A 15,496-nucleotide genomic window follows, 5' to 3' on the forward strand; every position below is an offset into this window, starting at 1 on the left:
TTCAATCAATGATGATAATTCACCCAATGGACTATCATAGTATCATTAAAAATGATGTTTATATAGACTGCTAGTTCTGTGGATACATAACGGATGCCTACACTTGGTAAATTCTAAGAAATATACTAATAGTGTTTTTTATTTTTACTTATTTTAATAATTTCTATGTGCTAATTTTTGCCATATTTATATATGTATTTTATATTATATATAATACATATTATATATTTAAACATGTTTAAAAACATGTTTTATAGATAAAACATTTTTTCCATAAAACATGTTTTTAAGCTTGTTTGAATGATTATCTTAAATTTTCTTAAACTATCCTTTTTTCTATTATATTTTTGGCATGTGTCACTTATTATGTTTTATTCCTGTCTTATTCTATGCTACATTTATTCCTTTCCTTTGCAGTTATATGAAAGACAGTTGTATTTAAAATTCTGAATAGTGAAAAAAATTAAAATAAAATTTTGAATAGTGAATAATATTTTTAGAAATAAAATTTAAAATATCCATTATTTATTATATACCAGACAAATCTATGCTTCTCTATCAAAATCAATAAATGTGTATTCTTCAGGGAGGCCGTATCTGACCATAGTCACTCTCAAAATTGGGTTAAATCCTATTAGATAACCCCATGGTCCCAATGAATACCCTCTAACTGACATTCATCATAGCGATCTCAAAGGCTCCTTTGTTGATGGTTGACATTTCTAGGAAATTAACTGGAGCATTATTGGAGGATTAGGGCAGAAGGAAGCCATGGAATTTTATTTTATTTATTTTTTATTAAAGAGTTTTATTTATTTATTTTGAGAGAGAGTGTGTGTGTGAGCAGGGGGAGGGACAGAGGCAGGAGAGAGGGAATCTCTAACAAACTGCACACTGAACATGGAACTGGAAGTGGACTGGATCTCAGGACCATGAGACCAGGACCTGAGCCAAAACCAGGAGTCAGAGGCTTCACCAGCTGAGCCCACCAGGTGCCCCAGAAGCTGTGGAATTTAGACTGACCCTCATTATCTGATTTTTTATTCTAGGAATTCCCTATAATGATACCATTGCCTCCATCCCAAAAGTACCTATTGGGAAAAATTCCTGTCATTTCAACTACTCCTTAAATCTCATTAGAAAAAGAAGAGGCTTGTCAGATCTATTGTTAGACAAAGAGAATTTCTGTTAAAGCCTCCAGATGTCATTTGAAACCTACCTTGAAAGATTATGTTGGGGGTGACTAGGTGGCTGTTGATTAAGTGTTAACTTCAGTTCAGGTCGTGATCTCAGAGTCCTGGGATGGAGCCCCATGTGGATCCCGACGTGATTCCCTGCCTGGGGTCTGAGTAGGGTCCAAATAGGGCTATACACTCAATGAGGAGTCTGCTTCTTCCTCTCCCTCTGCCCGTGCCCCTGCTTGTGTTTTTTTTCTCTCTCTCAAATAAATAAAATCTTTTTTTAAAGAATGTTGTTTTGAAGTCAAATTCATATAGAAACAATTCTAACAGGTTAGTTTTAGAAACTCCATTGCACAGTTCATTGAAATTAAAACATGAGAGCATTTATTTAAAGGTCCCCATAATCTCAATTCATTCGGGAATCTGATTACGTACAGTTTTTTCAACATGTTGGAAATGGTATTACAACTTCTTTGTGTTTCATAAAGTTCAATGGGGAGGAAACTATATGATAAAAAACAAACAAAAAAACCCTGACTCTTGAAAGTCTGGTAAATGTATAACTATAAATAATGTCTTAGCTAACATGTCAAAGTCAATATATCATGACTTAATTTCAGAATAATTTTATGAAAAGTGAAAAGAGGATTTTTTTTTTACAGAATTCTATAGTACTTACCAAGCAGTTGGCCACTTTGGGACAGAAGCCTGGCATATACACAACTCTGAAGAGAAAAACTTATTTGCCACATGACAAAATGGAGAATGGGTATTTAATTTTAAAATTTCATACATAAATTTTATTTTTTCAATTTAGTAAAATAACTATCAAATTTAAAGTAAAAGAAATTTACCCCAAAACCTTAGTGGAATTTCATGTAATATATGTAATTTCCAAGTAGCTTCTTTCATGATGCATCCCCAAAATTGAAATAATCAGAACTAATTACCAACTTAGAAACTGCCAGTCACACTTCTGGATTATCATTTTACAACTGATATTAATAGCTAAACTTCAGTCCCAGGGCCTCATTCAGGATGTCACCAAATTCTGGCACTATCTCCAAATGCTTCCTGCCGGTTCCAAAAAAGTGAACCCCAGTGGTGTGACTGATGCCACAATCGCTACCACCATCAGCACACACATATACCACAACAAATCCCACCTGAAAGTAAATCTGTTAATTCAGTAAGTGATTATGGTGTTTAGACAGCCTTTCTTAATCTATTACAGCTAGGCACAGGACAAGGGGCTTGTATCTACAAAACACAATTTCTGCCCTCAGTGACCTTACCTTAGTTGGGACTTAAGTGGACAGTAAACAAATAGAGGTGAACCCGGGCGAAATGGAAGAGAGGGTGCGCTAATCAAGGCTTGGATGAAAGGGAATCAAGCTGGACTTCCCTAAAGGGGTGACATCTACATTATTGAAAAGAAATAAAAGTTAGCCAATTGGGGGAGCACTCCAAACAGAGAGGTAGCATAGACAAGAGCTTTCAAACAGAGACCTGAGGAAGCAGACACATTTCGGGAGATGCAAAGTGAAGGGTAACATTCAGAGAGAGAAGATGTTTTAAACAATCCTAATAATCTGGGGCCATAATTCTTGCTGACTCTGTGAAACTTTGGGACATAAGGAGGTAGGAGAAACTGTCATTATAAAAACCAACTAAAGGCTTGTCTGATTTAGTGGGCCAGTAGGAAGGTTACAGGCACCACCTGTTTCTTCTCTATTATTGACTATACGGAGCTTCATATGATTCACCCTTTTAAAGTGTACAATTCATGGCATTTAGTGTATTGACATAGTTGTGGAACTATCACCCTTGTTTAATTCTACAACATCTTTATCAACTCAGAGAGAAACCCTATTCTCTCCTCCTCCCAGCCTTCGGTACTACTGATCTATTTTGTGTCTCGATGGATTTGCCAATTCTGGATATTTCATATTAAGAGAATCATACAATGTATGGTCTTTTGCGACCGGCTTCTTTCAGTTAGCATGTTTTCAGGGTTCGTCCATGTTGTGGCATGTATCAGTATTCCCTTCCTAAAAAGGAATAAAGATTGCCAAATACTATTCCATTACATGGATATGCCAACTTCTAAAAAATTTCGTCTTGGTTTTGTCCACTTTCAGGCTATTATGAATAGTGCTGCTGTAAACATTTATTTACAAGTTTTTGTGTAGACATAATGTTTTTATTTCTCCTGGGTGTAAACCTAGGATTGAAATTTTGAGTCATATGGTATCTAATTTCATTTCTTTGTTGTCAGAGAAAATATCTGTGCTATTTCAATTCTCTTATATGCATTGAAGTTTGTTTTATGGCCCAACATACAGTCTGTCTTGGGGGATTTTCCCTGCCCACTTGTGAAGAATGTTTAGTCTGCTGCTGTTGGGTGGGGTGTCCTGTAGATGTCTGTTAGGTCTAGTTGGTAGAGAGTGTTGTTAAAGTGTTCTGTTTCTTTGTCGATCTTTTGCTAGTTGTTCTACCCCATTATGGAAAGTGGTATATCAAAGTCTCCAACTATTATTGTTGAATTGTCTATTTCCCCCTTCATCCTATCCATTTTTACTTCATGTATATATCATTTGCCTGTGGTATATAACTCTTTTTACACATTGATGAGTTTAAAAGGTCTGCAACTTTACCCGTAATGTCTTTATCTGGTTTGGGTATTAGGGCCTCTTTCTCTATTGTTCTTCTGTTTTCAGTTTACTCATTTCAGCTGCCATTTTTTCCTTCCATTTCCTTTAGGTTTGTATTGCTTTTGCTCTCCAGTTTTCTAAGGTGAAAGATTAGAGCATTGATTTTAGATCTTTCTTCTTTTCTGATATATGCATTTAATGCCATACATTTCCCTCCAAGCCTTACTTTCAATGCAGCCCTCAAATTTTAGTAAGCTGTATTTTTTCATTTGTTCAAAACATTTTTCATTTTCCTTTTGTTCAAAATATTTTCAAATTTCAGTTGAGATTTCTTCCTTGAAAGCTCCAAATCTTTGGGGATTTTTCCAGCTATCTTCCTGTTACTGATTTCTGTTAATTACATTGTATTTTGAGAGTATACTTTGTATACTCTCTACTTTTTAAAATTTCTTAAGATGTGTTTTCTGACCTGGGATACAGTGTGTCTTGGTCAATATTCCATAGGAACTTGAGAAGAATGTGTATTCTGCAGTTGTTGGATGAGATATTCTTTAAATGTCAATTGGATACACTTCATTGATGGTGCTGTTCAGTTCAACTATGTCCTTACTGATTTTCTGCCTGCTGGATCTGTCAATTACTGAAAGAGGAGTTTTGCATCTCTAACTATACTAGTGGATTTTTCTATTTCTCCTTGTAGTTCCATATTGTTTAAAAAGAGATTTGTGGCAAAACTAGTTTTTAAAAAGCACAGGAATGTAAACACAAATGCAAACACAAAATCAGGCCAGTGATCATGTGTAAGCAAGTGGGGATGGGGAAAAGAGAGGCATAGGACATTTCTAAGATATTGGTAACATTCTGACTCTTGATCTAGGTGATTAGTACACAGATGTTCATCTTTGTATTATTCTTTAACCTTTTGTATATATGATACATTAATAATAAAATTATTGAATAAGCGGTATTTTAAAAGAAACACAAAGAAAACATGCATATATAGAGAATATCAGGGGTTCGTTTTCTTTAAATATTGCCTTGGATGCCATAGAATACCATCCACATGATTGACTAATCTGGGTTTAGAAAAGTTTATCCTTATAAAAGATACATTTTGTGGTAAAACAAGAAAGCAAAATAGGAGAGATGGTTCTGGGCAGAACTTAAAAGACAATGGAACAAACAAAGACAATGGAACATAAAGACAGGGGAGAGAGAACAGGCACTCCAAGAGAGAGGAAGAACACAAACAGTTCTGGTAAGCAAACAGGAAGAACACACCTGAAATACAATATGGCAAGTGAAATTAAATAGGAAAAAAATATGGAAATTCCCTGAAAATCATTTGGAATAGCTTGAATTTTTTTTCCTGGATATAATTAAAGGGCCACTGATGTTTCTAAGCAGAACATGACTAAATGAAATTCAGTTTAAAGGAGATAAATTAAAACATGACAGATTAAGTGCATTATTTAATTTCTATTCTCTCCCTTTATCTCACTAAGATAGTTGCAATTCTACAAGGAGAAACGATGGGAAGGGAAGCAAGAACAGAAAGTAGAAAGCAGAGAGAGAAGTGGTGTCTGACATAGCAGAGCATGAAATTGTGTTAATTAAGAGCTTGCAGAGGGAATTCTAAAGGGATGGGAACCCTCCAGTGTGCCTTCAGTCCTTTCCTCCAGCTCTGCTCCCTGAATATGGAAACCTAGCATATATCCTCCTAGCAAGATAGAATAGGATTCTTCTTTGAATTAACATGATCAGACCTACTTAAAATAACTTAAATTTGGAGTCAGAAGGGGAGAAGCACAATGGAGCACTAGAGGAGTGAGAAGTATTCCTAAGAACTGACCCAGCACTTGTTACAACTTCTCTCCTATATATTAAAGGAGAACCAAAGACTACCAGAGAATTGCAGAAAGCTTCTAACATGAACATCGGACACCTAAATCAATAAAGAGAACAATGGAACTCAGAGGAAACAAAAGATAGCAGGAAGCAAAAGAAACGATCCAAAAAAGCATAAATAACATCTTCACAGGAAATAGGAGAAGATATTGTATACATTAAAGAAAACTAACATGTTATAAAATGGGAAAGAAGTAAGAAAAGATTTTGCAAAGTGTATAATCACAATGAAAAAAATCAAACACTCAAAATCAAAATGATAGACATGGAAAATTGAAATGCTCAGTATGTTCTGACCGGGCCTTGAGTGTTGGCTTCTCTCTAGGCCTTGTAGATAAACAGTTCTCCATCCAAACAGAAGAGTCACCAATGCCTCATTATAATGTGACCACACATACGGACAATGTAAAAAATGGTACCGATGGTCGCAGAAACTGTACTTGAAACCGACGTTTTAGAGCCAATAGTGTGGCTTGCAAAAAGCAGTAATTGCATCACATTTCATGGTGGCATGGTTCAGGGCACAGAGGTTTGGTAAAAACCCTACAGCGGCCTAACACGGGGCCCCCAACCTGCCAGGACCGCATCCGGAGTGGGCAGAATGCCATCACCCAAGTATGTGCACAGTGAGGAAAGAGGAAACTCAAGAGACATTGACTGAACATCTAGAGCCTCATGTCTCCTGGATGGCCCTGATAAGAAACTCTCCTTGGAGTTTTTCATAACTTCTGAGATACATAGGAGAATTCTTATTTTCACAAATTCCTCTGTATATCCACTCAGTAGATAGACCCAGCTCTGTCAAATTTTAGAATACCAAGAGAAAAAGGGAAGATCCTAAAAACTTATAGAAAGGCAACCCATTAAATAATAACAAGAATCAATGTATCATCTGACTTTTCATTAGGAAACTTTAATACAAAAAGACTGGAGAAAATGCCCTCAGATTTCTGAAGTCTCTGCCTAGCCAATTTATCCAGCAGGTGTGTAAAATATTTTCAGATATTCAGAGTCTCAAAATTTTATGTTCATATATACTTTCACAGAGAGGTACTGAAGAAAATGCTTTAGCAAAACAAGAAAGAACAAAGCGCAGGATCCAGTAAATGGTGGCTTCAGCCCAAAGAGTAATGAAGTGAAGCAAGTACTAGATTATCTCCACATTTACCACATGGAAAATATTGTGGAACACCACATTACCTATTGGAACACTTAGGAAACAACAAATTTTCAAAAGGAAATAATTACTACCTCTGGGAGAATTATTACCTCATGAATATATATGTACAAATGAAATGTGATTATAGTAAAATAACTGACATAGTAGTAAACAATATTTACATAGTAAAACAATGTAATGTAATTCAGATTAATCTAAACACTGTGATACTGGGAGAAGTCGTGTAAGTAGTTACATTTTATGAGAAATATATCTTCATCTGGCATGTAAGAAGCCAATATATAATGTGTAAAATAATATACTGAGAGAAGCATAAGAATATTTGAGAATTTGAAGACACATTGCAGATGAAAGAGCTGTAAGAGTCAAGACTGTTTTCCTTTGGGAACAAGAGTGATAAATGAGAAGAAATGGGGCAAAGATAGCATTTTAGTGCTATTTGATTTGTTTAACCCAGATATATGTTGATAAAAGTTTAAAAAAAAATTTTAAATGATAAATGGAAACAAAGTACAAGTTGGATGAGAGAAGAGAGAGAGGTCATTTTATTTTTCTATTTTCTATTTTTTTCTTCTTAGGACCTGGCGTATTTTGGTACCAATGACATTAGATGATATGCTAAAGGAGATTAAAGGAAATCAAGTGGCTTTTCAAGATTGCTTTACTGCAGGTTTTCTTTTTGTGCTGGCCTTTCCTTTGATGACAGTACCTGAGATTCCTGGATTTTTACCAATCTCTTCACCACGTGGTAGTCAGTTAATGGCAGCCTGGACTGCTTGTGTTCCTTCATTTGTTGTTGTGGTTGCTGATATGGAGACCTTTCAAACAAATGATTCATTCCACAGCTGGACCAGAGTCAGAGTGCCTCCAAACATTTTGACTGACGATGAAAGGCACAATGTATCTGATGTGAGCCTATCACGGGATGGAATATTTTTTCTAATAAATGGCGTTCTTTATGTAAAAAGTTTTACTGAGTTCAAAAGGCTGGGAGTAAGTGAAAATCTTCCTGATAGTGGAATTATTGGTATTACAACAAGAAAATGGTGTTGGATCAACTATTTATTAAAGGTTAGTAAAAGATTATATATATATATGTATATTACACTTACACATTTAGATTTATTTACTATATTATTTAATTCAGTGAAATATGAGCCTACACTATACAGCTTTCTTGCAGGGTTATTTTATTTATGGTTGTAAATAAGTCCATCTTCCTTACCTAACTTTTTAGAGGCCTCTTTATAGAGATACACTTCCAACAAAAGAAATAAAATAAATCTTATATATTATTATGCAGTCATTTAGCCATATTATGAGAGTTTTGTTTAACCTTGACATGGGCAAAAGGTCCAAAAAATTATTTTCCCCAAAAAGTCTATGTACTCTCAAAAAATGAATTAACTCCTCTTTTTTACAATATAGGGAATAAGATATCCTAAAGTTTATTCCACTACAAAACACTTAAAATGTTGTGTAAAAATTTTAAACTTTTTTAAAAGCAAATAGCTATACCTGTATGGAAATAGGAGAAATCCTGAGAGGAATGGGGTAGTCTGAGATCACTAACCGAGAGGCATAAGCCAATTCCCAAATCTCAGCTGCTGTAAGCTCATGTGCTGATCTTAAATATTTAGACCTCTGTTACTTAGACACAAGCCCTCAGGCTTGAGCAAGGTAGGGCATCTGATAATCATTTTTTCATAAAACAAGAACCTTCAAAAACTTTCCCAACATAATTAAATCTATCCCAGCATTAACTCTTAGAAAGAGAGAAAGTCTGTCTTTAGAATTTGTGATGAGAAATCAACCCACATGGACTCTGGGGCCCAGATTCCCAGGACCTGTGTAGTTTAAAAAACATTAAGGCTATCACCAAACAGAATTAAACATCATAATTTCTGGAGAAATAAACCCTCAAGTCAGGCTTTGAAAATTTCCCACAGATAACATTCTGACAAAATTGAGCTCACAGTAAAAAATGACAAAACACACAAAGAAACATTAGATGCTGTGAGAGCCAGCAGAAACAATAAAGAGAAGAATCATTCCTACAAGCCATCAGGTATTGGAGTTGGTAAAATACAAAATATCTTTAATAGATTTAAATAAATGGAAAACATAGGGAAAAGGGAATCTACCAAATGGCCAGGCAGTTAGTAAAACCAAAAGCAAGAAAGCCATTACTATAAAATTTAGGGTAGTGGTTATCCTGGAAAGGAAAAACATAGTGACTGGGAGAGAGCATGGGTGACATTTGGGAGTTCTGATAATATTCCATTTCTAAATCTCCATGGTCATTACACAGACTTTTGCTTTGCACAACTCCTCCAGCAATGTATTTTTCTATTCAGTCCATTTTCTGTATGTGGATTGTATTTCAAAAGTTTTAATATGTAAAAATAAATGTTAAAATATTACATTTTATGTAATAAGCTTAGGTAAAATAATGAAATTGAAATTAAAATTCAATGGACAACTTAAATTGAAAATTAGATGAGAAGAAATTAAACAAAATAAAAGACTGATAGAAAAAGAAATAGAAAACAAGAAAAAAAGAACGAGAGAAAAGAGAATGGAAAAGAAAAGATCCAACATACATCTAATCAGCATTCCAAAATGAAAGACTAGAGAGATGGGAAAGAACTGAGAATTTTTCAGACTTCAAGAAAGATATCAATCCTCAGTACAAAAATACTAATAAATTCCAATTGATATGTTAAAAAATAAAACCACCTTGGGTGCCTGGGTGGCTCAGTGGGTTAAGCCACTGCCTTCAGCTCCGGTCATGATCTCAGGGTCCTGGGATCGAGTCCCGCATCGGGCTCTCTGCTCAGCAGGGAGCCTGCTTCCCTCTCTCTCTCTCTGCCTGCCTCTCTGCCTACTTGTGATCTCTCTCTATCAAATAAATAAATAAAATCTTAAAAAAAAAAGATTAAAAAAAAATAAAACCACCTTAACACAAAATAATCAAATTGCACGGTCACAAGTTGCATGGCAGTCAAAGACTAGCAAGATATTGAAAGTATCCAGATAAGAAAGACAAATTACAAGCAAGGCAATAAAGTAATTAGGACCAGTGGAAGCCAGAAGATAACAAAATACTCAAATAACTGAAATCAAATTATTGTCAACCTAAAATTATACACATTCAATGAAACAATTGTGAAGAAAAAGAATGTTTGAAACTATTTTAAAGAACCAAAACCAGATATTTTAGAGTATAAATAGAATAACTGCATTGAAAACTTATTAGATATCATCAATAGCAAAATGGAGATGACATGACATAGGAAATAGTCAATAAAACTGAAGTGTTAAAATTTCAATAGAAATTTTCCAATCTAAACAATAGAAAAAAACTGTCAAAACTGAACCAAGTCTGGGGCACCTGGTGGGTGCAATTGGTCAAGTGTTCAGCTCTTGGTTTCAGTTCAGGTCTGATCTCAGGGTCATGAGATCAGGCCCCATGTCAGGTTCTGTGCTCAGCATGGCATCTGCTTGAGACTCTCTCTCCCTCTCCTGCTCTCTCACTTTCTAAAAGAAAGAAATAAATCTCAAAAAAAATAAATAAAACCAAGTTTTAGAGACCTGTGGGATGATACCAAAATGTCTAGCATTCATGTCATTGAAGTTTCAAGGAGAGGAGAAAGAGTATCATTTAGAAAAAAAATTAGAATAATTAATGGTTAGAAACATTCCATATTTGGCAAAAGATATAAACTTATAGGGCATGAAACTCCGCAAACTCCAAACAAGATAATTGCAAAGAAATTCATAAACTACTGAAAACCAAAGGAGGAAGAATAGAAAGCACCCAGAGAAAAATGACATATCCTGTACAGGAGAACAATGATTCAAGTGATGGCAGATTTCTCATCAGGAGCCATAGATGGCAGAAGGTGATGAAGTAATATTAAATGCTGAAAGAGAAGAAACATTAACCTAGAGTTCTATTTCTAGACAAAAATATCTTCTAGGGATTGAGGAGAAAAATAAAGACATTTTTAGATGAAAGAAAACTCAAGAGAATTTGTTACCAGCAGACCTCTTCTAATAAATGCCTAAGAAGCTTTCAGGTGGAAAGGAAATGGAAAATTTTAAAAGTCAGGAATTAATAAAGAACAATAAAGAAATGGTACTTATATGGGTAATACATAAGTTCCTTATCCTATCTTATTTCCTTAAGATAGGTATGACAGCAAATATGTATAAAAGCAAAACTTAAAACATAAATATTTTCTGGTAGGGCTTTTAATGTATCTTGATATATAGGACAATTACAACATAAATGAGGAAGGAAAAAGGAACCTATGGAGTAATGAGGTTTCTTTATTCCACTTAAAATATTAAAGTATTAATTCTAAATAGGTTGTGAAAAGTAGGGACATAAATTGTAAGCCCTAGGGCAGCCACTAAAAAAGTAAATGATCAATATATAAATTAAAATGGAATACTGGGGCACCTGGGTGGCTCAGTGGGTTAAAACCTCTGCCTTTGGCTCAGGTCATAATCCCAGGGTCCTGGGATCGAGCCCCACATCGGGCTCTCTGCTCACCAGGGAGCCTGCTTCCCCCTCTCTCTCTGCCTGACTCTGCCTACTTGTGATTTCTGTCTGTCAAATAAATAAATAAAGTCTTTTAAAAAAATAAAAATAAAATGGAATACTGGAATACTATGGAATACTGGAATACTGGAATACTAAAATATATATATTTTAAAAATTTTATTTATTTATTTGAGAGAGAGAGAGGGCATGAACAGGGGGAACAGCAGACAGAGGGAGAGGGAGAAGCAGGCTCCCCACTGAGTAGGGACCACTTTGTGGGGCTCTATCCCAAGACCCTGAAATCATGATGCAAGCCAAAGGCAGATGCTTAACTGACTGAGCCACCCACGCTCCCCCTAAAAATATTTTTTTCAAATAATCCAAAGAAAGCAGAAAAGCAAAAAAAAAAAAAAAAAAAAAAAGGCAGAAGGCAAAAAAAAACACCAGGACAAAAACAGAGGATACAAAGTAAACAATAAAATGGTAGAGCTATATAGAAACATATCAATAATTTCATTAAATTTAAATGGCCAGAGCACTAATTAAAAGACATCAGTTGCCAAATTGGATTTTTTTTTTTTCTTTAAGATTTGATGTTCCAGTTAGTTGCAGGCATCTGGATAGCTCAGTCAGTTGGGCATCCAATTCTTGATCTTGGCTTGATCTCAGGGTCCTGAGTTCCAGACCCAGTGGTGTGTGGAGCCGTCTTCATTGGTGAGAAGACTCTATACTGTTAGGATGTCTATGCTTGAGAAATTCAGCACACATTGTAACAATCCCAGTGGACAGCCTTTATTCATGTCATCGTTCTCTTATATGCAGTAGAAATTGAGAAGCTCATTCTAAAAGTCATATGGAAATTCAAGGTAGAACCAAAAAATTACAGATATCTAAAAATAAATGCCACTAAAAGTGTATAAGATCTTGGTTGAGATCAAAATAAAATATCAAAAATATTAATGAAAATCTGAGTAAGTAGCTAGCTCTATCATGTTCATGGATTAGAATACAGAATATTAAGCGTGTTTCAGTTCTTCCCAGATTTATCTATAGATTTGATGCCAGTCGAATTAAAATTGCAATGTTACTTTGTGGCGCTCAACACACTGATTCTAAAATATGTATATGAGAGAGTAAAGAGCTGAGGGTTGGAAGGGGATGGAATAGCCAAGTGTTTCTTCTCTCACATATCAAACATATCTCACCAGCTTTTGGTGTGTTCAGTCTTCTACTGTCTGATCTCTTTCAGAGGGTGGACACTAGCTCTCTTATGTTTCATGCTTGTATGGTGTATCATTGTTTTTGATCCTTTTACTATCATTCATGCTGTGGCTTTCTATTTTTTAAAAACTGCAGAGCCTTGCTTCTTCTCCAGTGTGACAACCTGTGCCCTAACATTATAGTCTTCAGTCCCCTGAGATTTAACATAACTATTGCTATGGTTGGAGTTAGGTCTACATTTTGGCATTTGTTTACTATCAACCTCACTTGTTCTTTTGCTTCTCTTTTCTTGTCTTCTGAATGGATCCTGTATTCTTCAGTATCTCTGTGTCTTCTACCGTATTGATTCTTTTTCATTCAAAACTATTTGTTAGTGGTTACACTTGGCTATCCAATAATTTTTAATTTATCAGAGCCTAATTTCAAATATATACTTCACAACAGTGTTAAGAAACTAATAACTGTATGATTTCATTTATACCCATTTTTACCCTTTATACTCTCATCTCATACTTCTAAATATGCTATAAATCTCAAAATGCAATTTTTTGTTTTATTTTTTATTTTTTTAACTTTATTTTTTCAGTGTTCCAAGATTCATTATCAAAATACATTGTTAATAATTTTGCTTTAAAAAGTTAAAAGTTTTACTTTTGTCATATGGGGCACCTGTGTGATACAGTCAGTTAAATGTTAGACTCTTTTTTTTTTTGGCTCATAATCTCAGGTTCATGAGATCAAACCCCGAGTCAAGTTCCCCACTCAACATGGAATCTGCTTGAGATTTTCTCACCCTTTGCCCCTATCCTTCCTGTTCATGCTCTCCCTCTCTCAAATAAATAAATAAATCTTTTTAAAAATGCCAATTGTCATAAAGATATATAGGTATATAAATATCAACTGATAACAAAATAAGTCTTTTACATCTATATTCTCCTGGGTATGCTTTATTTCTGTTTGCATATCCAGAGTTCTTCCTGAACTCATTTCCATTCAGCCTGAATAATGTCTTTGAATTTTCTTATATAACAAGTTCTGTCAGCATTTGTCTGTATAAAAGTGTCTTTATTTTTTCCCTTCATTTTTGAAGGGAAATAGTTCTGTATTCACTGAATTCAGTGAATTCACTGTATTCACTGAATACAGAACTATAGGATGACGGCTGGTTTTTGTTGTTTATAGAGTAATTTATAAAAACATCATTCCGTTATCTTAGGCCTCTAACCATTTGGGGTAAGAAGTGAGCCATTTTTCATGCCGTTGTTCTCATATATACCATGTGTCTTTCTATCTGTAGCTGCTTTCAGAATTTGCTCCTTATCTTTGGTTTTCAGCACTTTTATTATTGATTAGGTATGATTTCCTTTGTATGTATTCTGTTTGTGGTTCAAGGGAACTTCTTGGATTTCTGGGGTAATGTCATTCGTTAATTTAGTGGTATTTTTGGACAGTATCTCTTCAAATATTTCTTCTGCACAATTCTGTTTTTCCTTTACTTCTAGAAGTTTAAAAACACATATATGATACTGTTTAATATTGTCCCACAGATCTCGGACAATCTATTCATTTTTTTTTACCCTACTTCTTTCTTTGTATTTCAGTTTGTATATTAAACTGTCTTCAAGTTATCTACTTGGCTTTCCCCACTTACTCTTGAATCCATTGAATAATTTTTAATATAATTTTATATATAATTTAAAAAATTTTTTTTAATATCTAGCATTTTCACTTCCTTTTTATCATTAACATTTCTCAACTGAAATTCCCCATCTCTGCCCTCATGTTGCCCATCTTTTCCACTAGGTCCTTCAACATTTTTATGAGTTGTTTTGTCTTTAGCCATGCTTGGGCTCTTAGCACTGACAAGATTCCAGAGATCTCTTCCTACTTTACAACTGGCCACCACCTTTCCAAACCTAGGGAGCGCTGTCTTGTCTCTACAGCCTAATTGCCAGCGTTTTGATCACTAAGGGATTCTTCCCTCCCTCATCTTGGTCCAGATTTTTATGCTTTGGGAGATGTATCTCTCTTGTTTCCCTGTCCCAAGTCATAGCTGGGAGACTGCTTCACACTGGGAAAAGGCCAACCATGGGTCAGAGGGAGAGTTTGCCCCAGCTCTCTTACCTACTCCCAGCCTATGGTAGCTGAGAATCCAGAATGCAGATGGATTTCTCCCAACTTGGCTGCCTGGCTGCCAGCCCCCTCCCTATCTTCAGAGGATTACTGCTTTATATTTGGGAGAGGCCTGAATGCCTGAGAGGGATCTATCAGCTCCCCTACCTTGTCCCAAAATATTTGGCTTACTTCACACAAGCACTAAGTGAAGATCTATGCGAAAGTTTGTGGGTGGGTAAAAACTCATTCCTTGGAATTCCCATCTGTCATATTTATGATGGACTCCCATCCCTCTGCCAAGAAGAAGAATAACTATGGGTCTTTTCTATGAAGGGCTCATTTTGTTTCTAATATATTTCCTCTTCAAGGATTGTCTCACACTGATTTAAAACAACTAGGTCTAAACATTAAATTGAATCTTCATTTGATAAAATGTTTTTTTCCTGAAATGACTCTTCACCAAATGGTCTGTTTCTTTGGTTACCAGTTTGATATCTGTCTACATCCTGTCTGAGTATATTTAATACTAAATATTTGGGTATTACATAAACTTAAGGAGACAAGATGTGTCCAAGAGACTCCTTTTGGTCATCATGAACATAGAGGTTACATGTTAAGTAAAAATCTCTAAGAATTAGAAACAGTTGGGAAGGAGAGACAGGGAAGAAGGGTTCTCGGCTCTCTA

The 15,496-nt window shown here is 35.1% G+C and overlaps 1 protein-coding gene across 5 annotated transcripts in view; it reads left to right on the plus strand.

Moving 5' to 3' along the window:
• Positions 1-15,496, plus strand: part of CATSPERE (catsper channel auxiliary subunit epsilon) — a 149,790-nt gene that overhangs the window by 75,839 nt on the left and 58,455 nt on the right. For 4 of the 5 annotated variants that reach the window (XM_047705399.1, XM_047705398.1, XM_047705400.1 and 1 more), the window contains 2 exons: positions 1,844-1,950; positions 7,502-7,994. In XM_047705399.1, the coding sequence (XP_047561355.1) occupies positions 1,844-1,950; positions 7,502-7,994 (600 nt within the window). The remainder of the gene's footprint in view (positions 1-1,843; positions 1,951-7,501; positions 7,995-15,496) is intronic. The other variant, XM_047705402.1, reaches the window with a different exon arrangement.

The sequence above is a fragment of the Lutra lutra genome, chromosome 15 (genome assembly GCF_902655055.1).
Source record: "Lutra lutra chromosome 15, mLutLut1.2, whole genome shotgun sequence".
NCBI lineage: Eukaryota > Metazoa > Chordata > Mammalia > Carnivora > Mustelidae > Lutra > Lutra lutra.